Here is a 27,227-nt window from a genome sequence, read left to right as displayed (position 1 = left end):
ACCTAAGGTACCATATGGTAGGGGCTCATAAGGTACCACAGTATCCAATCACTACTGCATCTAATATGCACTCCAAGTTGTTTAGAGCTAACAGAGAGGCTGGTGCCCTGGTTAGCAGGGTCCCAGCCAGACTATAGCCAGAAACCAGTGTTAACATCAGAAAAAAAGTGGGGGCAACATAAGTGCAGATCCTACTCTCCTACAGTATTGCTTGAACTGAAGTATCCCTTTTACTTACTGGAAGCCAGATCTATTGCCTTCAATCAAACAGTATTTGTAAAGAGCAACACTGTCAACCCTAGGGGTATCTTGGTGCTGTGCCTCTGTGAGCCAAGTCTTGAGTCTGTTTCTGAAGTCTGCCAGCGAGGGGAATGTACAGAGCTGAAGTGATATCAAGGAATTTCATTGAAGCACTTGAAATTATCATTTAGGCATTGAGATTCACTACTGAAAGTGATTATAAAGGGAAAAAGCGAGATCAAGCCAATTGAGACAAGAGGAAGGAAACTCTTCTATGTTTCCGAGGGGCAATCATGCAGGTCTAATACTGCAGAGCTAAGTGAAGGAGTTTGACTGGGAAGGCAGAACGCCCCTTGAATCATATGTAGGTATCATAAGACCAGGCGAAGATATGTCAGCCAAGGCCGGGATTAAGAATAAAAACATCATTCAGAATAACCTCTGTCATGACTTTATGACATGCTGATAAAATTGTTCTCAATATGGCTAAAGAGAGATGAATTTTCCTATTAAACCTTTTTGTTTTCGACTAAGCCAGTCAACCTGAAAACAATTTAGGCTTTCATCTTTTATTGTAAAGATTATATTTGATAAGAATGCATTCTTATATAAATAGATTTAAAAGTAATTGGGGTAAAGAGAACATAACGGCATTTGAAAGAACTGAATCGCTTTGCTTAGAACATGTTTTAAAGTGGTGAGCAGTTTATGGAGAGAACAGAGTGCCAGTAAAAATTTGCCCTTGAGATTAATGATATGTTGTTATTGAATAAACGTTCTAAGGCGATTGCAAAGTGACTGTTTGTAAGAGCTGCCAGTTTCCAATGGCAAATTAAAAGTGCTCAGATACCGCAGTTCAATCTCCACACATGGAGGTGTAGGTTCTGGAGATTTAGAAGCAGCCAGGGGGTCTACCCAAAGGGAAAGCTACATTGAATAGAAAGTGCTTAGACTCAAGAGATCTGGGTACCACTCTCTCCTAGCGCAATCGGGGCAATCAAAATGACTTCAGACCTATCTGTTCTAACTTTCTTCAGAACTTGAGGTACGAGATCTAACGATGAAAATACATTCAGAAGACGTGTTCTACGGCAGGAGGAAAAGTGTTTCCCAGGGAACTTCTCACAGGAAACTCCAGTGCTCATGATTCTGCACATTCATGACTGTGGCAAAAAATATCTAACTAGGGCTCGTCCCATTAGTTGAGGAAGCTTTGAGACAACTCTGTATGGAAACTGTGGTCCGCTAGTTGACTACTTGTCTGCTCTGGCATTTAAGCATCCTGCCAGGTGATTGGCCACCAGGAAGATTCCCTGTTGAATCAGCAACCTCTTATGGTCCAGCGCCTCCTGGCACAGGACTGAGACACCACCAATCCTGCTTGTTGCAGTACCACATGGAGGTCGAGTTGGGAATGAGAACCTGTACCAGCCTCCCTTTGGGAAGGCTTTGAGAGCTAGCCCAAAGATTTATGAGGAGCAGTCAATCTGCTGGCGACCACCTGGGGGATTTTCATATCCCCCAGGTGACCTCCCAAACCAGAGACGATGCATCCATCATCACCGAAAGTTCAGGGCGGTGCAGGAGAGCGGTTTGCCTCAATTCAGGCCAGTGTCTGTTGCCACCAATGACCGTCTCGGGCTATCTCCTCTGAAATGCAGATAGTGTTAAACTGACTGCCCCGGTGCTGATCCCACTGAACCCGAAGGTTCCACTGCAGGGCCCTCAAGTACCATATGATGCACGGGACGATGCATCAAGCTAGGAGCCAAGAAGCTTCTAAACCATTCTAACCAAGATACAGCATGGAGCCAGACACATATGTCCTGGACTCGCTGCAGCCACGGAAAAGCTGTGAACGCCACTGTATGGATATACCTGATAAAGCTTATCCTCTGCATAGGCATTAGGAAATCCCAGATATGTCAAGAGAGCATTCTTCGTTTGGAGGTGGCCTGTCACTGACTGCGGCGAGGCCACTTTTAGCAGTCAGTCATCGAGTTACGGGAACCCGTGTGTTCCCAACATCTGAAGATGGGCTGCAACCCCCACCATAATGTTATAAACACCAGAGAGGCTGAGGTGAGATTAAAAGGCAGAATTAAAAATTGGAAGTGTTTCAACTCCATTGTGAACTGCATGAAGTGCTTGTGGGACTGCAGGAAGGGTATATGAAAATATGCATCCTGCACGTTTAAGAACACATTTCAGTCTCATGGGTCCACAGCAGAAAGTAGCTGCACCAATGAGCATTTTGAATGTGTCTTTCACCAGAAAAGGACATTCAGAGGTCTAAGGTCTAGGATGACTCTGAGAACTCCATCTTTCTTGGGCAGGAGAAAATTGAAAGAATAACACTCCTCACTTATCTCTACTTCTTGTATCTTCTAAATTTCATCGTTGGCCAGACGAATGTTCACTTCCTGCATCAAAATTGCAGCATGGTCTGGTGTGACTTGTCCTAGTGTATGGGAGATGACAAAATAAAGGAAAGGATATAATAACTAAATGATTTGCAATACCCACTGATCTGACGTGATCGATCTCCAGTTGCCGAAAGAAAAACCCAATTCTTTCCCCTGACAGCTGGTTGTACCGCTGGAGGGTAAATCAGAGCAGTTTGGCAGCCAATGCAACAAGAAAAGAAGAGGAAGAGGACTGCTGTCCCCGCTGATGTGCATGGCTGCTGGAACAACAAAAAGCCTGTGTTAGTTGCTGTACTGGCTGGGAAGATTGTCGCTGCCTCTATGCCAGACCTTGTGAGTTGCTCTGAATTTATGGTATGCTGAAGAAATTGAAGTACGAGTTACTTCCCTTCGGTAACGATGTATCAGGTAGAGACGATTCTAGCCGCAGATTCCTTCACGTAGAATAATCCCCAGATGTGAGACTGGATCCGGAAACCTTTTGCCACAGCATCCCTTCGCGCCGGGGGCGGGGCGACATCACGCGACTCTGCCCAGGCGTCGTCCGCGTACGTGACGTCAGCGAGGTCACATAAGACCCGCCCCGGCGCGCTCATGTCAGTTTTCTTCTGAGAACTTTTCCGCACCACAACGCGGAACCACTAGATAAAAAACTGTAGAAGCATGGGAACAGTGTGCGAAGAGCAGAAAAATTGGAAAGAAACTAACAACACCATCAGAGGAGTGTCAACACCGCAGAACCCAAGGGCAGGGAAAGAAGAAAGAACAACAACAAGCAGAAACCTGCGTAGTCACCCTGCCAGCACATAGACAACCTCCCATCCCTGTGCCCCGGAGGCAAGAACATGCATAAAAGGCATGGCACACGTAGGAAAACTACCTCCCCCATCCTGAACAAGGAATGGGACCAGTCCCAACACAGACAGGGACAACAAACCTTCAAGCCACCCCAACCTAGAGGGCAACCACCCACAAAGGACAAGGGCAAGACAAGGCCAGATGACCCTTAAGCAGAGGATAGCAATGGAAGGAAAGGAGGGGAGGGAGGACAGGGATAGAAAGCAATCCCCCCAAAACCTGGAGTAGCCAGAGCAGCAGGGCCCCGGAGCACCAGAACCCCATCCTCCAAAGGGCCAAAGGAGGAATGAACTGCCCCCAGACGGAGCCACCCGTCAATAACAAAGGAGGGCACTCACAGGGGACACAGCCCCCCACCGGGAGGCGAGTACCGAAGACCAACCCAAGGGTCCTCGCGAATAGAGGAGGAAGGGCGGACCGTGAAGGAATCTGTGGCTCGAATCATCTCTACCAGATACATCGTTACCGAAGGTAAGTAACTCGTACATCTGATAGAGACTACTAGCCGCAGATTCCTTCACGTAGAATAGATACCCTAGCAATACCCCCTGGGAAGGAGGGTCTGCGAAAGGACCCCACCAGCCGATGGAGAACAGAGGGCCCCACAGGGGACCAGATCTGTGGACCAGGTAGAACCTCACCCCTGCCAGGCCAAGGGAACCCCCACAAGGACCCCACCGACCCTAAGGGGATGTAGGAGGGAAAGAAGGCTGAAGAGGCTTGTACACTCACAGCAGAGGAACCAAGGGCAAGGACTGAGAGGCCGAAGCACCCCACTCCCCCACAAGGCAACATAGCTTCCGCCCAATGCCAAGACAGGAAAAGCGGAAGAAAAAGAAGAAGCAGCCTAGAGGGACCAAGGAAACTAGGGCGGAGTAGGCGAACCCACTCCAGATGGAGAGCAGCCTGCCAGCCAGAACAGCGCCGGCAGTCAAAGCCAGAAGCAAGAAGAACAGCCCGAGGCCCCAGGAAGGCCGAGTAGGCGACGCCCGGCAAGGGAGACACAGGATCATCCCAGACCGCAGGACAGGAGCAGGAAGAGGAAGAGATGCCCGGGCCCCCACCACGAGTGGCCGTGCACACGACCTCAGGAAGCAAAAGCAACCTACCTAAACACCATGGAGAACAGGCACCCGAAGGCGACCAGAACCCTCTAGCAGAGCGCACGCCATATGACAGCTACCACTACCCCACATAGGGTACGTTAAGTCCCAAGATATGGGAACCCTCTGTGGAAGAACTTCCGCAGCAGAGGAATAAACAAAAGAGCCACGGGGGAAAAAACACCCCGCTGATGGCTTGACAAGCAGCCCAAGCAAAGCAGAAGGCCCAATCTCAGGGCCAAGCCTGCGCAACAACTCCTGCAGAACCACACGCAATCAACACAAGGGCCGCCCAGCAGCCAACAATGCCAAAGTCCCAAGGAAGGACGTAAACGGCCAGAAAACACACTGCAGTCAGCTGGCTTAAGAAGGCCCAGAATCAACCCAACTCAGAAGTCACTGAGGAGGGGACGGAGGAGGATAATGCGGAGGAGGAGGAGGAAGACGGAGCCCTGCCAAGAGCCTTTGGATGGCGGTGTCGGCCGGGGCATAGAACAACAGGCTGCCATCAAACGGAAGGTCGATGAGTCGCTCCCGAATATTCTCAGGGAATACTCCGTCCCAAAGCCAAGCATGGCGATGGAGAGCGACTGTGGAAGCCATGGCCCAGCCCAGCATCTCTGAGATGTCCAGAGCGGAGCGGAGAATAAACGCCGCAAGCTCCTGGCCATCCAATGCATGATGTTGTAAGTCCACCAGGCCAGACTCCTGGGACGCTCCAGATTCCAGAGACTCAGCCGAGTCCCACAAACAGGAGGAGGCCCTAGCCAGCACACACAAGGTGTTAAGGGCCCGCAGGGCCGCGCTGGTCGAGGCGAACATGTTGCGTCTGTGGAAATTCAAATTCGACCCCATCCCGTTTTTGTAACATCGTTGCGCTGTTGCCCTCACTCAGGCACCTTAAACCTCTATAGCGTTTCTTTCGTATCTTATGCTGTTGTACATATTACACGACCTCTCCTCGAGCTAAACCCATCCTGAACCTCGGTTCGAAACAACCAATTCTCGAGATAAGCATCTATTGACCCTTGGTGACCGTTCTCCGGCCCCTACAGCTGTTTTACACATCATCATCTCCAGCATGCACACGCCCCCTGTCGTAAAGTAATTTAACTAAGGAATGGCTAAGCCACCTGACCTGTCGGGTCGGGTAGAGAACATGACCTTAGGGAAAGAATGTGTATTGCCCATTATCCAGCATCTTGTACGAAGAATGTGTCCTTGTGGATGATTTGTATTTTTATTGCACATGCAGGGGGGTTGTTGCTTTAGGGGATTCCAGCGCTACAAAAGATTGTGAGCCACAGATTGAAGTGGCAGTCTCCTAAGAACCTACTTACGATGTACTTCTGGGACAACTGTACCTAGCTGCAGCTAAATAAATTGAAGTTCCTATGCTAACAGAGTGTTCCGTGTCTCTGTAACTTGGAAGGCGAACTCAGAAGATTTCAGGCGTACCCTGCGCCGCCAGGCTTAACAGAGTCTGGTTCTTCACGTCCCCAAGAGACCAGCCAGCGGGCCTCTCGGGCAGTGGAGTCAACAGGGGCGGCAGGGAGGGAAAAGCAGTCCGCAAAAGGGAGCTGGCGGCTGAGGGGTGAAGGGAAAGACACACCGGGTCACGCGACGCCGGGAGGTGCCGGTGCAGAAGCTGCTGAGGCACCGGGTCCCCTGAGGCAGGACGCTTTCAAGCCCCCGTCAAAGAAGAAAGGAGCGAACCTTCAAAGGGAAGTAAGATTTCCCTCCCACCAGAGCCATGTTGGAGGACCTCCAATAGATGGTCCGCCGGAAAGTGAGCCACCGGGTCACCTGTGCGCAAAATGCCCACAGCCGTGGACACCGCGTGAGCGAAGGCCGCATCCGCCTATGTAGGGCCCCGCAGTGGAGAAAGCAGCTCCTCCGTGGGCGACGGCTACAAACTAAGGCGGCCGTCCCCAAGGCCAAGCGGGGCGGGCAAGGGCCAGACTTGGAAGTCAGAAGGAGCCGAAGAATGAGGGACCTGCCGCTCTTCCGAAGAACACCTCTGTTTCAGGAAGGGCGGGGAGTCGCCTTTCGACGCCGGTGAAAAAGACACCACACGGCGACCAGTCACGGGGAGGAGGACACCAATATACAGCCTACCCCCGAAGAAGAAGGAGCACCGAAGACGAATCCACGGTACGACCCCTGCGCGGAGCAGTAGAGTCCGCTGCTTGAGGTAGGACGTCGGCAACAGCCAGCATCGCCGGACAAGGGACCTTCAAGTCACCCCGCACCAGGGACCGGAGCAGAGCTGGGACCGCACTGGCCCCGGGGCGGCGTCGGAGTGACGCCGACCCGACCCCCGCCGTGGCAGCCACCTGCGTGAGGGAACGAGACGGGCCTGGGGAGTGGCACAAAGCCCTCCGCCAGCCGCGGCCCAGAATGAGGCAAAGATCGCTCGGCAACCCATGTGGCGGTGCCAGGGACGATTCAACCTCTGACTCGCCCTCCGACGAGGCAGCCGCCTGTGGGGAGGGACGAGAGGGGCCCGAAGAGGGACGAGGGGTCTTCCCTCACCCTCGACCCGGAGCGGGACGAGGAGGGTCCACCGACCCCTGTGGCTCCGCACGGTCCAGCTGCTGCCGGCACCGTAGTGGCGTCACCAGGACCACCTTGTCAAAGGACCGAGAGGGGCTCAGGGATGCGACCCGAGCCCCAGCGACCTCATGTGACACCACAGGGACTCCGGCGGCAGTTTGCTGCGAGGCAGAGATGCCGTGGCCTAAAGGAGGTGCCCTAGAGGAGCCGCACCCAACAGTACCACATCCTCCAAGCCTGGATCTGAACCAGTCGGGGCCGGAGCCACCGGCGGCGCCGCAGAGGGCCCTGCGCAGAGCGAGGGATCCGCCGGCGCCCCAGGAGGGGAAGGAGGAGGAGACGCCAGCGAGGCCTGCAGAGCCACCACGTATGTCTCCATTTGGACTCTCGACGCCCCAACACCGGGAAACGGTGGATAGGATGACACGTGGGGCTGCATCACTCGCGGAGAGTCCACGCCCCCAGTAGGCTGGAAACCAGCCCCCAGGGACAAACTGCAACACTTACCCACCGCGGAGCGATGCTCATGTGACATCGGAGAAAGGCGAGGACGACGACCACGGCCGTATCTGAAGCCGTCCGTCGAAGCAGACAGAGGGGAGGACGTCGACCTGGAGAGACGCGCCGAGAGAAGTTTCATCCGACGTTCCCGCCGCAACTTCGGCTTCAACTGTTGGTACTGCGTACAATCTGTGGTGCCGTGATCCTCCCCCAAACACCACATACAAATGAGGTGAGGGTCCGTCGCCGACATAAGATGCCCACAACACGTGCAAGTCTTAAAGCCCGAAGGCATTCGCATACTGTTCCACCAAAGACATGGAAGAAAAAAGGGGCCCTAACGCGGAAAAGGAAAAAACTGACGTGGGCACGCCAGGGCGGGTCTTATGTGACCTCGCTGATGTCACGTACGCAGACGACGCCTTGGCGGAGTCGCGTGATGTCGCCCCGCCCCCGGCGCATAGGGATGCTGTAGCAAAAAGTTTCCGGATCCAGTCTCAATCTGCGGCTAGTAGTCTCTATCAGATAGGCCGGTTAGAGCAACTTTAGGGAACGTGCATTAACATGGCTCTTCCTCAATCAATCTAAAGTTGAATTAGACTTTTCTCATCAACATGCATGTCCATCAGAGACACTTGCAACTCCCCAGAAAATTCAGTTGCAAGCATCCAGATGCAATGCCTGAGCACAACACTGGTTTCATGGAGCAACCCACACGGTCACTGGTATCAAGGCCAGCATGCGACATGTACTATACATGGAACTGTCCATCCTGAATGGTTCAAGAAATATTCGTCCTCTTAGATGGCTGGCAAGATTTCTCTGACCATGTCCACAAAGTGCGGGTGTACTTACCTATGAGGCAGACTCCATGAAGAAAGCAAATCTATGTGGACTAAAGAAAACATATTTTTCAGGGTCAATAAACTTAGATTCTCTGTCAAGAGGTGTGTCAGGAAAGTTGTCAGGATTCACCTTACTGGTCGACACCTGTACCACTAGACTTTCCGGCAGTCAGTGCTGCTTGTGGAACGTTAGGTCACCAAGGCCCATTCTGTGTCTTCTAGCGACAGGCCAATTGACGGGAGAGGCCGAGCAAGATTTCATCTCCATGGGGCCCGGAGCTGATCCAGAAGGAGCAGTCAACATCATAAAAATCTGCCGCACGGCCTCCTTGAAGGCCTCCATCTGCTGCAGAGTCAATGAAGGCTTGGTGAATTTGGGGCACCAGAACCAACGGTGAAATGGGATTCATGATGGTAGACATTGCAGGCAAAGGGCCTCTGGAACACCAGTGGTGCAAATTCTCGCCTGACTTCAAGTGGCAAGTAGGGGTTGAATCCCGCTCGGCCTTCTTGCACGTGGGATTTGCTTTGAATTTTGACTTACCTGAGGACTTTGAGTGGGACAGAGACTAAATGAGGGACCAGCCTCACAATTTTCAGTGGGTGCAGCCCTCCAACTTGTACCAACGCTTCGAATTTTTTTTTTATTTTTACAAAATTCTTTAGAAGTAAACTCAGACAACAAAAACAGAAAACAAACGTAGATGGCGAAAAAAATATGACCCCAACGAAAAACAAAAATACAAATTTAGTATAGAGAAACAAGATTTAGGATGAAAAAACTTAGTATTTCTTTGAAACAATTCAGCAAGAACATTTTTTCAAACAGCTCCTTGACTAATCCCAACTCGACGATTGGCAACTAATCATCCTGTAATGATATATCAAAAGTCTACAATGAGTTTGCATCCAACGAGGATACCAGCCAAAACTCTAACGAATCTCCCCTGGCACCTCCTACAAGCAATACTCTATCTAATTCCTCCCCTCTAAGTCAAATCCGGATCACCCTACGATCCGTTCTCCCCAGCAACACTACAGTACCCCACCTAACAAAGATCTTTAACAAGATGTTCTAGGTGGGATATTTTCAGAAAATCTCAAAAACAGAATCTATTTTACTCCTTTTGAAAAAACCCACACTCAACCTCCTCGAAACTAGCAGCTACCGTCCAATATCTCACCCTCATTTCCAGACAAAGAGGTGGTGAAGGCAATAAAAGGGAAATTACTGCCTTCCTGGAAAATAACCATCTCCTAGACTATACCCAGTTTGGTTTCAGAAGCGGGCATAGTACGGAGGCCACTCTAATTCTCACCACGGAGGACATTAGAACCTGCACTGAAAAGGGAGGGAAAGCTGCCCTGATGCTTCTTGACTTATCGGCGGCGTTTGATACTGTCAATCACAAGGTCTTACTCAACCACCTAAACAATATAAACATAAAAGACATGGCTCTGGCAACACTTAGATCATTCCTCTCTGACAGAGAACAGTTTATTTCCTTAAATGGGTACTTCTATACCCCTTTCTCCCTACCTTGTGGTGTACCCCAGGGGTCATCGTTGAGCCCAGTGCTCTTTAACATTTACCTCTTGGAAGTTTGATTAGTTTGTTTGTTTTCTCCCTGGTGTCATACGCCGATCACACTCAAATCATCATCTCAATCTCCAGTGATATGGTTGAAACTGCAGTGAAATTTTACGAATGTATTGAAATGGTAGGAAGATGGATGAAACAAAATTGCCTTAAGTTAAATTCAGGCAAAACCGAGGTCCTCCTTTTTGGCAATGATCACAACTTAGATCCCCTATCTGGTGGCCACAGAATCTGGGGACCATCCAGACTGGTCTAGAAATTCACAAATCTGGGCGTCCTAGTCAACGACAAACTGACTTTCGGAACACAGGTGGATGCGGTCACTCCCTCCACATTAAACAACTTAAGAAAAATTTTAAAAAATCTGCATTTCATTCCCCAGGAACTCTGGCCATTACCACAGTCCTATCAAAAATCGATTACTGCAATGCACTTTATCTGAGCATGCAACAAAGACTGTTAAAAAACCTGCAGGCACTGCAGAACGCAGCTGCCTGGATGCTGCTTGGGATTCCAAAGTTCCAGGCAGCCTCCCAGGACCTACACAAACTTCACTGGTTGCCCCCCCAAAAAAGCATCACCTTCAAGGCCCTATGTATGGCCCACAAAGCCCTACATGGTCGCTAGACCTAAATACTTTAAAAAGAACCTTCAATGGTACATGCCTATAAGAGCACTATACCCAGTCTCAGCCAAAAATGTCATCATTCACTGATACAAGCTGGCAAATGGGGTGGAAGGAGTTTCATTGGCGGGACCTCTAAACTCTGAAACAGCCGCCCTCTGTACCTAAAATCAGAGACCTCCCTGCTCAGGTTCAGGAAGGGCCTAAAGACTTGGCTCTTTACTAGCAAATATTAGCCCAGTCCTCCTTTCTTCTTTCCTACATAACTCTGTAAGCTCCATGATTCTAAGCGCCAAGATGCCTGTGGGCGTTTACGCCCTTTACAAAAATTTAATTAAAATCTCTTCTTATGTTCAGCAACCTATAGCTTGGCTTCCCGCTGTCTGGTTGCTTTTAGATGCATTTCACACAACTTCAAGACATGATGTTACCTGAGCCAAGGAACCATAGTAGTCATGGCACAGCTTGAATCCAGCTATGTTTAGGAGAGACATTTTTCCTGGCACATGGTCTGAAAGATTTAGGAGTCCAAAGACCAATAGGTAGGCAGCAATATTTGAGGTTTGCATCACACAGGTTTAAGTTAACATTCAACATGTGATCTTTACTGGAGAAACCCCAGTGAATTTTCTTGTTGTGCGATACGAGACCGCAGAAGACCATGTGACTCCTAACAGCTATCGATATTTGGACTCTGCATTGCTCTAAAGGTTAGGATGTACCGTGGGTGGCGAATCCTTGTTATTGAAAGCTCAGTCTAAGGTTTTACCAAATTTCTCAAGTCCATCAAAAGACAATCACCAGTGACCAAGACAAAGACAAGTTATCGCACCACATCTTTGGAGTAAGTGCTCCATGAGAATATCACAAGTCAATGCAGCGGACTGTAATAAAACACGGCTGGCTATACTTCGAAGCTCATTTTATACGTCTTACATATGTCTTACATTAGCTTTTTTTCTGGCCCTTTCATTGCACTGGCTGGTGGGCTGATGGAGTAATGTCAGAATTAAAACAATATGTCTAGGTAGGAAAAAATACCTATGGGTTAACAAAGAAATGTCAGCTTTGACATCTGATATTTTTAATATCATCTACAGAGCAGACTGACACGTTTCCATCATAAGTTAGATAGAAGACCTTTGTTCCAAATGGCAGCCATAACGCAATCACCTTTGGCAGAACAGCTGTGACAAGATAGCTCCGAAAACATGAGAGTATCAAAGTTTCTGTTTTGATCTAAACAGCTGAGTGAGCTACGACTGTCTGAAACTTGGTGCCTTGACTGTCTAATGAAACTTAGATTAAATTATTTTTTAATATAATCAAAAAGTCCTGTTGTTAATAAGCCAACAGAAAATCAAAGATAAACGGTCTGATAGTCAGAGTGACAAGCATGTACTCATCTTCATGCATAATGCATTAACTCCTTTTCAACAGATATTTTACTTGGAAAAGCGGAGTCAAGTTCTCCATGTTTCACTTAGGAATCCGTTTTGAATTCAGGTATTTAAATTATAACAATAAAATGTATTCAAGGCTCATACTGAAGGCAGGTGTGAGCCCCTGGATTAACCTAAAACTCTCTCATTAGTAAAAAAATGTAAAGGTAGCTGAACTAAATACACTGGTTGCTCAGCTTCCGCCATGATGAATCAAAACTGGTTAGGTGCTTTACAGATGACTTGGTGAAACCTCTTGAGAGTTTATCATGTTCTTTAACATTATGGGTCAATAAAGATTTCAAATTTTCAACTGAGTCAGGGCATTCCTTAACTACTTAAGGAAAGCTTCCTATGAGGCAAGATTCTAGAAGTTCAAAGACTCCCAATCTAGAAACCTGAATCACTTCACTTGCATCAATTAACTGCCTCATGGGAAAAACTGGGAAGCAGTTGGTGGCACAACTGCATGGAATCATGCAGACACATATGTACTGATACGCAAAACAGTAATATATCTATCATTAACAAGGTCAGATACGATCAAATGTAACAGCTTGAAGCTCCATAAATGGTATATGTTCCAAGATAATGAAAGGGCTTAGAAAGCTGCAATTGTACTGTGTTTTATTTGTAAAGGCTCTCAAACTAACTGCAATTTGAATATTTAAAATAGCTGTTGTAACAAATGCTGTTAATATCACACCTATGGCTATGTTCTACCTATTCATGTAATTTACGCTGGGCTTCACCATTAGATTCTAGATGTGAAACATGCGACACAGCTCAATTACCTTCTCTTAGAATGTAGGACTTTTACATTCTGTATTAACAAAAGATGTATGATGAATGCTGTTGTACGCACATATTGTATTAAAACTCCGCCCAATTACCAAGGTTATTGTCTGATGATGGCAACGTCTCTATTTTCATAGAGAAGGTATTGTAAATGTAAAATATTGATTGCATGTCTACCCAGAGCAATAAACAACACATTTTTATGCATCATTTTTAGTACATTTTAAAAGGAAAGGGCTTTCTGACAGTAGGTCTTCAGCAAAATGACTACTGATATTTTGAGAGCTAACACAAGCACTGCATTTCTAATGGGTTAAAACAAAAACCCACATTTTGTGACTGCGGTGTCTTTAGAGAAAGTACTAGGAATGTCTTCACCCTATTAACAAATCTCTCTCAATTTAGATCTAGGAAACAAATTTGGGCAATATGCATTTTTATTGTGCAGTAAACTGAACCTTTGTGCAACCCTCTTGAGCACCCAATATCGTTTAGTTATGTAAAGAGAGATTTGGACATGCATACACGCTGCCATATAACTCTTCATTAAATATCAAAATTAATATTCAATTTCGGTGACAGACAATGGAAAAAAATCTGTGTTAATATATATCTTATGAAAACTCTTTTCATAAGATTTAATTAAGATCTCATGTTATTCTCTAGAACAGCAGGTTGAAAAGGTACCACAAAACATTTTAACATGAAATAAAATGTAAATTATTTTGGGACAGCCGATAGGAGGGGGAGCAGAGAATACATGCAGGTGGGAGCAGAAAGGGGGTGAGGCAAAGCTAAAGATGCCATCAGATCAAGCCCGACAGCCATGAGCAATATACCTCGGGGGCGGCTTGGAAGTGTCTGGCAACCTTCAAAGAAAGGAGGAGAAGGAAAACAAAAAAGGAGGGATAGGGAAGGAGAGTGGGGAATGGATGTAGGTGGAAAAAAAGGAAAAAGCAGTGAGAAGCAGGCAGCAAAAAAGCTGACGTACCAGCAAAAACAGTTTCACGGGAGAAGGTGGCATGTGAGGAGCTGTGAGAGGCGGCACAGGGGCACAAGAGTCTGAAAAGGCAGATACAGCAAGTGAAAGACAGGAGCTCATCATGGAGGAGGAAAGAATAGGACAATCTGAATACCAGTAAAGAGAGGACGAACAACTGTACATTCCAAAAACAAGACCATTTCACACGAAGACACACACACACCAGCCAAAATGCTTATTTTTTTTCTGTAACGATGGCTAACCCTTTGTACTATTTAACATAATTGGCTTTAGAGTGCTTCTGGATGTTCCACATTATTAAAGTCTGTGATCACGTCTGGTAACTAAAACTAACTCTAGAATAATTTTTTCTATAGTTAGTTTAACTTATCAGTAGTAATCCCAATGAATGCCAATGAAATTCATCTTGGGAAACCTACCCCGAAAATCAGATCAACCTATAAGTGAAACTTCTGCAGGATTTCAAAAAGTCAGGTATTTTAGGATGACACTAAAGTTCTAATGCTGCATAAAGTCCTGGAACAAAACAGATCTAGGACTGGAGATGTTTCTGAGGACGAATTAGCTGATTGGAGGCTGACACCACTTTCTTCTCTGGACTCTGCCACACCCCACCATAACAGGGAGGAAAAGGTCTGTGAGAATTGCCAGTGCAGGTTAATACACTTCTAATAAATTAGTAAAGATTCTGAAATATGGTAAATTGTGTACACAACATTATGTGAAAGATTTCCATTTTGGAAGCAGGTGAATTGATTGTCGTTAAAAATAGGCACTGTCTGACACCTAACAAAAGTAATGTACCTGCAACATGGACGTCCAACCTCTCTTTCTGAGCTCAAGAGATGTTGCATCCAATAGCTCACATGTAGGAGGGGGTTTATGTACAGTTCTATAGCAGACGCAGAGACCCAAGAATGTTTGACTTTGTGTTAGATTGCATTACCCTATCTCAAGTGACTTTGCTTCTCATACTGGACACCTCTTTAGTTAACTGTGGAACACAAGGGGCTCCTATACCTGAAGCGGTGAAACTACGTCTTGAAATCTATATGTTTGGAGATTTAAGTCAAAAAGTGCTTAAACACAGCTAGTGTACAGGATAGTGCAGCAAATTTTAAAATTATAGTGGGATTACAGTCTAGAGCAACACTGAAATGATATAGAGAACCTGTAGACTTATGAGACCAAGGAGAGAAGTTTTTCTAAAGGCGGAATGGAGGAATTACAGAGACTGCCGCAACGCAATGCAGCATTTATAACTTTGTACAAGAACATTGAGAGGTAAAAACATTATTTGAAGTCCGAAAGTGAGCAGGGCATAGGAATGCAAAGAGTTAATTATGCAACTGTGATACCTAAAAATGTATATAAGCGCTTGGGTGGTTACACCAGTCTTTACGTGAGGTCACAGGAAAATACACTACCTTTTGTGAGGCTCTCACATATCTGATACAATGAGATGAAGGTGCGTGAAAAGCCTAGGTCATTAGGTAAAAATGGAGTCACAGCCCAGTGTGAAGAAATAGAATAAATAATGTGTAAAACAGGTGAGCTATGATTTGAATATAACCAATTTTGAAATAATGATTAATCATACTCCTGTATACTTACTATGATGGGAAATTTCAGTCTGTCTGAAATTGTGCGTGATGCCAGTCAAGAGTAAGCAGTACTTCAGTATTTATAGACAAAAATGGGTATTACCCTGTAGTGTAAGAGGCTAATGTGCCATTGGAGATTGCTGTGGAGCAAAGGGTTACTACAGTCTAATGAAAGAGGCGTGGGTGATCAATCTTAGTGGTGGTGAGTTTTTTTTATACTCTCGAGTAAGAAGTGGTGGTACTAGTAAAACAATCTGAGAAACGATTAAGTAATAAAAGTTTTAAATTAATGTATAGTGAGGTCATAGGTAGGCCTACGCAAAATGTTAATTATGTCAGAATAATTGGCATAATTCTGGAAATTTTGCATAACAAAATCTACGTAAAATTATGGAGATTACGCCATTCCCCCACATAGCGAAATTTCAAGGGGAAATTTTAATGCGAAATGTACGGTACCTTTTGGGTAATTTCTGAACACGAGTGACATTTCAGGTAGATTTTTTACCCGAGTGGACCACTCAGGTAATTTTTTTATGTCAAACTACAAATCTGACTGCAAATGGCAGTGTTTTGAATGTGAGTGGCAGTTCCTTTATTGTGGGTGATCAACAAAAATTTCAGGTAGAATTATTTTTACCAGAGCGGACTGTTTAGGTAATTTTTAAATACAAAACTCCGAATCCAAACACGAGTGGAAGTGTTCTGAATGAGAGCAAACAGAAAGCAACTTGAAATTACATTTTCGAGTTGTATTTTTACCAAAATGAACCGCACGGGTAATTTTTTCAGTGAGAGATGCAGTTTGTGTAATTATGCATCCCCCCACCCCTTCCCAAGTCATAGGTTGTTTACAGTCTTGTGTGTGGGTCACTGTACAGCCTCCTTTCAAATAACACGTGAAAACATCTTTATGTAAAAGGTTATTGTATAACAGCTATGAGAAGTGACTTAAGGCTTTGTAGATGTTACTCCAATCTGGTGACATGATTTAGTGATTACGACTATGGAAAGCAATAGTGTGTTTACAATTGCTGAGTTTAGAGAAAATACTCTGTGAATTGAGATAAATTATTACTAATGCCACCAATATTTATAGGCAAAGACACTGCAGGCAAGCACTATCATCTATTAAGTAAACGTTTCTCTGTTTTTCATCTCTTATAACTGGTGGAAGGATTTATTCGTTTTTGATATTCTAATTATACTATTCTGTCAGCCTGAAGAAATCAGATACCTTTCCCTGCTTAGTAAATGAGAATGAAATATCACACCTAACAAACAGGCACTTTGTCGTGAGAGTTGTAGAAAGGTTTTTCCTTGTCTAGGTCTTTAAAGATTTTCTTCTAAATCCAATTTTAGTACGTGCTTTAGGGTAAGGTGGGTCTTTGACATAAAGCATAGCTGTGGAATGTCTCCTTGTACATGTGCAGTTGACAAGAGGGCATTTTTAAAAGCAGACCACAGTATAAAACTGTTTCATGAGCTTGCCTTTCTCACATGTATTACTTCCAGTCTAAGGTATCATGCCCACAAGTCTGATAAATACCTAAACACATGTACAAGGACTCGAGAATGGCATTGAAACCATAGTGCACAACACATTTTCTAGGGTGATCAATCATTCTGATTAAAAAAATAAGAGTTTCAAACAAGTGGAGGATAGTCTTCTATTGTGTGTGATTCCTTCAAAATGCATATTTTGATGACACTGCATTAGACAATTACAGGGTCAATGAGAAGGTTCCTAAACTGAGCTCACAAAACAAAAGAAATTAGCCCACGCAAAGTGTTCCCAGAATTTTTCTGTGAAGCTAAGGGTGCAGGTGATGCATAAGCCACCTTTTATCAACCGTTGAGCAACTCTACTCTAAAGGAAATCTTGAAATTGTATACCAGATACCAATACTGAGTAGTATGTTTAATTGTAAAGGTAAATACATTTACCATTTTTGGTGAAAGCCATTTACATTTTCAGATAAAAGCAGCATATGCCATTTGCTGATAGTAATTGCTGGGCTAACATTCGGTTAGCGTAGACTGCCCGATTGCCCCAGAGGAAAAGACAGAGGTAAAAGATGCCATAATAAAGGAGTACGTTTCACCTAACAAAAAGTAGAGTCAGGCGAGAAGGCGGATTATCCAACAGATTTAAGCACTTTCCAACATATTCATTAAAGTTGACTTAAAAGTGTACACAAGGCTATTAAAGATAGCTTGACTATCAACAAGAAAAGCTGGGACGGTCAGTTTGGCCTAGCTTTTTACCTCTCTTCCTGGCTGGTCCTGCAAATAGTTTACTGTCCATAGCCTTCTGGGAGAATCAACCTGACTGAGATAAAATAGCATGCTACTAAACATTGCATTTAGAGTCTTAATCAGTTAAGACTTGCAAAAGTTTATCAGAACGGTGCGAGTGTGGTTAGCCTCCTTTGAAGAATGCTTTCACTCTTAAGAACAGTTAATGTAGGAGAGCAATAGCATCTCACTACGATATGTGAGCTGCATATTTCATTATGTCATTAATAGGGTTTGGGGACAACAAGAATATGTAGAGTGAGGTCAGTAAATCACTTCAGTCCCCAGTTTCTTTGTAAAACAAATGTATTACATTAGCCGAAAAACACCACAGGTGAAGAAGCAGCACACTCATCAATACACAGACATCTTCATATCAGTGGAAATTACAGAGGCCACTGACATGCACTTGCAAACTCTGAGCTTGTGCCTCAAGCCAGGGATGGATTGTAAGATTCTGGTACAGGAAAGACAAGATTAGGAGAGTACAACCTACTGAGAGATGAATCTCGAGAACCCTTGGCAAAGACCCTCAAACGAGGATTAGTTGGATGCAAACTGGAAAACATCAACTATTGCAATTTATCTCTGAGTTTGTTTCTATAAAGTGTTGCTAATTGCTCCAATAAAAGGAGTACATTGTCCCTTAATTACTGGACTGCTCGGGACAATGTGACTCGGATCTTCTTTATGTCCCACGAATCTATGTGTTTTTTAATAGAAAGGATTACTTTTTCTTTAAATATAATGGATACTTGTCCATTTTATTACCGTGCATAGAGTTTGACAAGATTTCAAATCACAGTTGCTAATTCGAATTCTTGTCCTGGCAGTAACTAATGAAAATGTTATTCTCATCTGTCAGCGAGTCACAGATTCTACATACAGTGGTCTCAAATTCAACTTTTATTTAGTTTGTGCCCACTTCAAAACAACAACCAAAATTGGTCACCCTTGTAAGTATCATGTCAAATGCAGAAAATAAGAAGCTCACCCTGTATCGATGCAGAGTCAGCTAATCAAAGGCTACATACATCAGTCTTGCTGTATGAGACTTACTTTATCTAGTACCTTCCAAGCTAACCAAGTACTAATTAGCACATGCTGAAATGCCTGTAAGCGCTATGTAAAGTCTACAGAATTACACACCAAGGCCTCTGGTGAAACTACTAAAGAAAGTCATTACTAAAGTGCAATTGGGTGTGTACCTTCATATTGACAGAATGAGGCATCCTGAGATTCAATCTGTTGCACTCTTTAATCTGTTTAAAAACCAGACACTCCTAAGAATCTAAATAACTGTGAAGGTCATTTGGCACTCCAGATAGTCCTGAAACACCTTAGAACAACCACCTAATACGTATGATGTTAGGATGAAAGATTGAGTAAGCTGCGCTATGGGACATGTCCAGGAAAAAAAATATTGTTATGCAGGTACTACTTGGGCAAGCAATCTTCTCTAAGAAAAGCAAAACAGAGAGAAACAAAGATTTGCATCTTCATTAATATAAATCACAGAGTCGAGTCTTCTTGCAGTAACATCAGTATGCAGCCTCTAATGCCTTACTGGTGCTCTACGGAAAGGGAAAGCTATGACAATCGAATATCCTTTTATGTACAAGGGTTTCTCTTAATGTAAGATAATTACTTGAGTTCAATATTCAGAATCTTGAACTCCCTTCCTTCTGGCTCCAAGTCTGGATCCAGCATCAACTAGATTTTGTCAGATGTTCAAGGCTCACATTTTAATCATCCCTCCTGACATTTATCTCTGCTCCTTAAACATTCCTTGTGCCAATAAATTTTTGTTTGTAAGTGATGAAAAGTAGCGATGATGGGTAGCTTTCACTTTAGAAATTAAGATAATACTGATATGACTAATAGGCTTCAAATGCCTGAAAGCGAAAATAACCCAGGAAGGTGCTCAGGTTATATGCAGTCTATGTGAATCTTTAACGTCAGGCATGATTTGACCAAATGTTTGGTCTGGGGTTCTGGAATATATCTATCTATATAGATATAGATATAGGAAACAGGAACAGAAATACTACAAGTGTAAAGCCAACAAAGTAATTAGCTCTAGTGTGATGTTGGCATCTGTAGTCTAAGAAGGATAGTAACTCAGATCTCTAAAGTAAAGAAGAATTGTGTTTATTGAACTTCATATAATCTCTTAAGGGATCAATCTAGTCTGATAAAGATGTCAATGAGACCTCCTCATAAACTGAAAATTTGAAGTAAACACACCCTAGAAACTATTCCTTATTAGAGGAAGACACAATTATTGCAGGATGGGGAAATTGAAATATGTTCACAACACAGATTCACCACACAGGAGCACAGAAAATAATCCAATGAACAAGTACGAGCTTTGGATTCAAATTCATTCGGCAATCCACAAAGCAAAGGCCTCAGAGATGATATGAAAGAAAAAAGTAACCACAGAGAAGCAACACAATGGTCTTGTTTACAGAACGAGATGTTGATCACAGCAGGGATAATATGGGTTTGAGAATGTATTAATCTGTTTAAAAACATAAGCTTCCACCACCGTCCTACCTATCTTTGCTCCTTTCTTTAGAAGGGTGACTACAACAGACGTATTGCGACATCCCACAGCCCGGTCGAGAGGACGCATGCCACTATAGTCCACATGCTCAATCATTGCTCCATGGTCCACCAGAAACTGGACCTAAGAAGATAAAAAGGGGGTTCAATCCAGCAATGCATGTAGTTATTTAATGAAATACTTTAGATGTGCAAAGAATGGTAAACAAAACAGCAAAGGAATAGAGCACAACATATATATTCAACCACATTACGTATGTCAAAAGCTATTACACTCTAAACACACTATTATGCAGAAGGTATCATTCTGAGAGTTCAAAAGAGCAAATATGTTTAGAATTTTTTTGCAAAGAACCTGAGACCAAAAACTAATAATATAAAACATTGCACGTGCACCGGGAAGTATTTAGATTGGTGTGGGAATTATCTTTTCTACAGCATCATCATGGAAGGATTAACCTTCCTCAAACAATGCTCCCTCACAAGGAGCAGCTGACATTATCAGCTATGCAAGAAGCAATTTACATCAGTAGAGAACTACAACAATGTCATAATGAAGTGACGAAATAATTACATTAAGTTTTCTCGAACATTCACTTCTACTTCAGTAAAAAGAGACAACCATCTCACCGTAAGTGCAGGTTGTTTGGAGTTCATTTTCTAGAAGGACTATCACTACACCGATAAATCTTTAAAATTATCTAAAGGAAGGTTTAGCTGTGTTCCTATTGGACAGTTGAGCCTCTTCCAAGGTGAAGGTGTCTTAGTCTAGTAACCAACATTTTAGCAGATAGTGACTTATTGCACATCACAACCGTTTGAGCACTTTCATAGCTTTAGTGCCTTATCCTTTAGTATTTTATCATAAAGAGATTACCCCCAAGCCCATCGATCTAATAATGTTCTGCTTGAAAAAACCAATACCTTGTTTCTCCAAATTTCTAAATTAGAACAAGTTAGGTCACTGACGTTTGGAGAAACAAGTTATTGTTTTTTTTCAAGCAGAATATTATTAGATCCATGGTCTTGGGGGTAACCTCTTTATTATAATGTATGATTTGATCCCAGCCCCCAATGTCCTCAACTAGATCACTCTCCTTAATGATACACGTTACCCTTTAGTATGCCATTGTGTCCACATATGCATGCATGTTCATTTATAAAGGACACATCTAGATTTAAAGCAATAGGGAACTGCACATGGTGAAGGTGAGACAGACAAAGTGGATGGGAGGAAAAACAACATACTTATTATAGGCCAAAGAGTACCTCTTCATTAAATACCCATAGGACAGTGGTTATAATAATTTGAATAGAACATATTCCTAGATCAGCAAAAAGCACTGTGCTAATTTTGGCCTTAAACCTGCTATCAGTCCACGTAGGCTAAAAGGAAAATACATGGTGCTTGTTGGTCAGAAAGTTTTACCGTTAGGTGTTTTGAAAAAATACAACTTATGCTTTTCTGTATCAAGGACGACAATACACAAATGCAATCCATGTTTATGCCTCTCATATCTACCGGTTATATTAAACGTGGCATACAGAGAACCTTGTGCTTGCTGTCGGATGAGGTAACTGGAGGTTTCTCTTTGGGTCCACTGTCAATTGAATGCCTTCAATCCAAGATCCTGATTTAGAGTTCGGTGAACGGGTTACTCAGTCATAAATGTGACAGATATCTGTCTGCTGTATTACAATTCCATTATATCCAATGCACTTGTAATACAGCGAACGGGACACCCATCATGTTTTTGACAGAAAAACCCGTCCTGCTGAACTCTAAATCAGGCCCTAAGTCACTTTTTCAGTTTTTGGAATGTTGCTCTACCTTGTTTTATTCATAAAATCATCTACACTGTGCCTTGATGTATGATATGAACACCCAAGGCTGGGTTACTCCCGGGCCATATGAATGTATGGCATAGTAAGGTTATATTTTCTGTACCAGGGCACAGCTAAATCACAGGATAAATGTGATTTATGTTAAAAGGACACATAGGGATAACATCATTAAGGGCTGCCATAGATGAGAATCATTTGTATTAGTATTCTTATAAAGATTAGAAGTACGTTTTCTGACTTAGTTGATGATTCAAATCTTAATTTTAAAATAGATATTTCGATTTTGGTTCTTAAATATATCAGATTTTTAATCCATGTTTAAGATACCTTATGTGATTTCTAATGTAATGGTTTTTATTAACTTAACAATACATTTGCACTTGACTTGAACACCAAAGGTGATGAGAACTGCAATGAGTCCCATACAAGAGATTCAATGCAACATTAATCATCCCAAACATTATAATTGCATTAATCATTCCAAAAGAACTAACTCCTCAAACAGGCTCTCAATCTTTCAAGATATTGTTGAGATAACCTGTGAAACACTCACCACCTCAGCATCACCGTAGAAGGCAGCAAGGTCCAGGGGGGTGCGCCCATTCTTGTCAGCATGGTCCGTTGCAGCCCCATTCTTCACCAGCGAGCGCACAACAGACAGATGGCCTTTCAGACAGGCCCAACTTAAAGCAGTCAGCCCTTCTTTATCAATGAAGGCAATTGAGGCACCTGTAAAAATGAACCTTGGTAATCAAATGTGAACCCTTTAGAGACGAATGCACAGTGTTTGTAAAGGAAACTCACACCAAAGACATGCCTGGACTCCCCACAATGAAATTCCACCATCATGTCCAAAGGACCGTGTGAGACTGTAGTGATATACCTTTTCTCCGGGCATAAGAAAACGTAAGCAATTGTCAACAAAAAATATTCTTTTATCAAAGACTGAACAGAAAGTAACACCTACAAACCATATTCTTGTGATCAAATTAACAGCACAGTATGCATAATTCTGCACAGTTTACCTTCACACCAATCAACCACCATCGATGAATAACTGATTTTTACTGTTGCATATTAATAATATAACAAATGAAAATAACACGAAGTTGTGGGCAGGTTTGTAGTACCCTTCTGTTTTTTTTAAAGGGACCAATTGAGGGGTCACCTGCAACAGAAACAGTTTCCTGCCTCTCTCTGTTTCCGCTCTGTGCTATCTGAAGCACTTACACTAACCCCATTAGTAAATGGGAGTCTGAGCATTAAGCCCTCGTTGTATATCTGCGGAAAGGCCAAAACCGGGGCCTGTACCCAGTTTGTAATATCGCTCCTCAAATCTATGGGGCTTACTAGGCTGGCTTCCAACTCAAAATATACTACTGGTACAAAGCTGAGGACAATTTTAAACACTATATATGATTTTACCAGTTAGATAACTGTGTGACCTCAGCCAAAATGAATTAAAAGTGCTGCTGGATAGATCTGTAAAGTGTCTGGTGGCTCGGACACAGTTTGAAGAGAATAGGTTCAATCTGGCCTTTTCTAGACAGACCTCTCTTGCAAACTCCCCAAGGTTCTCTTATAAATCCTCAAAATAATACTGGCTTCATCCCTGCACCCTCCAATATCACACACATTATACGTACTTCTTGGGAGGTCAGAGTAACTGCAACTCTTTTCTAAAAAACAGCAAACTGTGAGCATTGTAAAACTGAAGAACCTACAAGAGAATTGCTGCTTACAGGCCACGGTCCAGGTACCTATGCACTCATTTCTTCACCACAAACACATGAACCCTTTCAATGCATATGCTACTATCATCACCACAATTCAAGCTTTTGCAGGTGCCTCAAAAACAGGCTACGATAGAGCCCAGTTTTTCCCAGGCCATCTTTTATACATGCATTCTTCCCTTATAAAGAAGGATAACCAACAGTTAGTTACTGGATAAGACTGAAGCACTGTATATCAATCCACCAAAACACAGCTGACCTCATATTTAACTGAAAAATGTGTCAGATCTAGAGTACAAAAAAGGCATAAGCATATCACATCAGTGTTCAATACCTTTCGTAATATTAGTCTAGATTACTTTTTTATGACTTGCTTCCTGCTACAAAAGAAGGGGCCACAGGTCGTTCTTTCTCTTCAACGAATGTAGTCTAAGGACTCAAGGTTATTACTCAGCATTTGGCTCTGCTGACCTGAAAAAAGTTCCTAAGACAAGCTCAAGTCTCCCCATTTCCTATGCCTTATTTAAGACAGGAAGGAAATCAAACTATAATAACAATTATTGAAATCTACTGCTCCCTAACATACAAAATAACAGCTTTCTCAGGAAGAACGAACCTTGTGCCAGCAGAAATTCAACTGTAATGAGATGTCCTTCTGACGCTGCCATCATTAGTGGAGTTCGACCCTGCTTGTCTGCCATGTTCACATCTGCACCATGTGTGAGTAATAGGTCTACAATCTACAAAGGTACAAAATAGAGAGTACACATGTAACTTACATCTTAGTTCTTATGAAGGAAGTGTATTTTACAAAGTTTGAAAAAAAAATGCAGAGAAGAGGCCAATATATCTCCTCACCTTCCAGTGACCTTGACGAACTACGCTGAACAGAGGAACTACGCCACAACGGTTTGGCTGGGCAACGGCGGCCCCTTGCTCCAAAAGTAGTCGGCATACCTCCAACTTCCCCCGCCCAGCTGCAGCTGTTAGAGCTGGAAAGAAAAGAGATACAAATAAGGAGTAAGAAAATGAAGTAAATATAAAGTGAAAATATAACAAAAGAAGAGAAAAGTAGGATGCAATTAAGAACATATGCATGGGCAGTAAAAGAACAGTGCTTGACTAACTTTGATGCCCTTTGTCACAAGGAAACTTGTTATATATGTTATGTCTAACCTTAACATAAAGATTACAATGATATGTATTCAAGCAAGTGTTACTAATCTATAAAACCACCTAAAAGCCACATGTTTGCCGGAGCAAGCTTATCAGTCTGCACAACTCTCAGGAGCGGCATTATGGGAGTCGATAGGGACCCATCTTCAGTAAGGGTAAGTCATTCACAGAATTGTCTTTCCATTTCCCATCTTCAGTTCCCATCACAGGAGGAGTAAGGCGCCAACAGAACATCAGTTTATATCACACATTAGAAGAGTTACTAACTATTGTCATGCTTGCATCGGTGACCGTTTGCCCCTGCATCAGATAAGAAGGTGGAAAATAAAGCTAACTGCTGAGTAAACTGGACAATGTTTAACTCTGGTCAATTTTGACAAGATTAATTTATTTACGTTTAAGTATACTGGAGAAGATTCACAATATCATTCATAAGTATAGTAAGTAGTAATCCTGTAGAACACTTTTACATATTCTTTCCATGACTTTGTGAATCCACTGTGCAATGTCTAATGCCCTATTTGTGAACGGGCAAAGAGCACTGCTGTTTTTGTTTGTAGATAATACAGTAGGTCTGGCATCAACAAACGAATTGCAACAATTTTTTTTTTATTTCTTATTGCAAGGCTATGAAGCCAAAAGAAAAAGAAAATATGGCAACACCTAAATGTGGCCACCATATACTTGTAATAAAAAATGACATTTACAACATTCACTGATGGCTCTTTCACAATTTATGTTTTTAAATAATAAGCCTGCAGTTGTGCCTTGCATTTCATTACTATGTTAGTAAAGGAGACAAGAATAAATATCAAGCACTCACATTTCAGGCAGTTATAATGTCGACAAAATACTTTATAATTGTAACTATAAAAAGGAGAGGGGAAATAACACCACCGTAACTAGTGTCCTATGTTTATATGGTATTTAAGAATTTAAAATTGATATAAAGATAAATAAGATGCATTGCCCCAATATGTATGCTGTGGTGGGAGGACAAAAATGTGAGTGACGTTTCAACAGACAAATGGTTGAAGCCTGCTGACGAAAAGCCTATCTTTGTATGTGTACTATGTACAAATATTTCTGGAAAACCAAATATCAAGTAAAACAGCAAAAGCTGCCTCGAAGATGAGCCCTATAAAGCAGGTGTTTTAAGTTTCATCTGGAATTAATGAATGGAAAAAGGATTACATTTGCCATGTTCAGATGTGCTGCACAATAATGAAGTAATGATTTACTCAGTATCGGACTATTCCTAAATTACCAATGTTGATTTCAAATAGTTTGTACTGTTTTCACATTGTTGCCCTTGTAGGATAAGTGTGGAATCCTGATTATCTTGAGAAAGAAGACATAAAATTACTCAAGAGCCCTTTCCTGTTTGGTTTTCATTGTAACTTTTTTCTGCCCTGAACTCTTCCAGCAGACTTCTGCGACCAACATATAAATTAGCACTTAATTGTAAAGAATATTAGCTGCCACCACAAAATCACTTCAACGCCTTTTTTAAGTCGAGCCTAGGAGATGACCTTTTGGAATCGGTCTGCACTTTCCTAACACTCGTGCTTGTGGCGGCAAGCAACTTGCGGGAGCGAGCAGCGGCGCGCAGTAGCCATCTGTTTCTAATTAGCGTGGCCGCGCGGGTTTGTTTACATTGCTCTACTCTCTCTCCCCTGCCTGTCTCACCCTCGCCCTCCCTCTCAGGCACCCTGTTTCCACATCTGGGCCCCCGCCCTTTGACAGGAAAGCGAAACTTGTCTCACATTACTGCGGACTTTCCCCTCATCCTCGGAAGCAGAGCAGCCTTTTTTTTTTTTGCACCCCTGCAGCGATTCTCCATGTTCAATACTTCAGCGGCCACTTTTCTCCGGGCTAGCACAAATTACATTTATTTCTTTTCAAATAGTGCTTCATACTTCATATCTGTCGCCTATAACAGCTGTAACCAAGACCCTTTTCTAACCCCTGTTCCAGCGGGCACAGCCCCCTTGATCACCTGTTAT

At 43.4% G+C, this 27,227-nt stretch overlaps 1 protein-coding gene across 1 annotated transcript in view; it reads right to left on the bottom strand.

Annotated features, from left to right (window-relative positions):
* LOC146869866 (protein TANC2-like) overlaps positions 1-27,227 on the bottom strand; it is an 869,459-nt gene that overhangs the window by 487,742 nt on the left and 354,490 nt on the right. Inside the window, 5 exon segments of the mRNA XM_085640656.1 lie at positions 13,834-13,863; positions 20,459-20,591; positions 22,866-23,041; positions 24,662-24,785; positions 24,904-25,037. Coding sequence (XP_085496782.1) covers positions 13,834-13,863; positions 20,459-20,591; positions 22,866-23,041; positions 24,662-24,785; positions 24,904-25,037 — 597 coding nt within the window.

This window comes from Triturus cristatus, chromosome 1_1 (assembly GCF_964204655.1).
Source record: "Triturus cristatus chromosome 1_1, aTriCri1.1, whole genome shotgun sequence".
Lineage (NCBI taxonomy): Eukaryota > Metazoa > Chordata > Amphibia > Caudata > Salamandridae > Triturus > Triturus cristatus.
The sequence above is the reverse complement of the archived record's forward strand: the minus strand, read 5'-3'. Positions and strand labels throughout refer to the sequence as shown.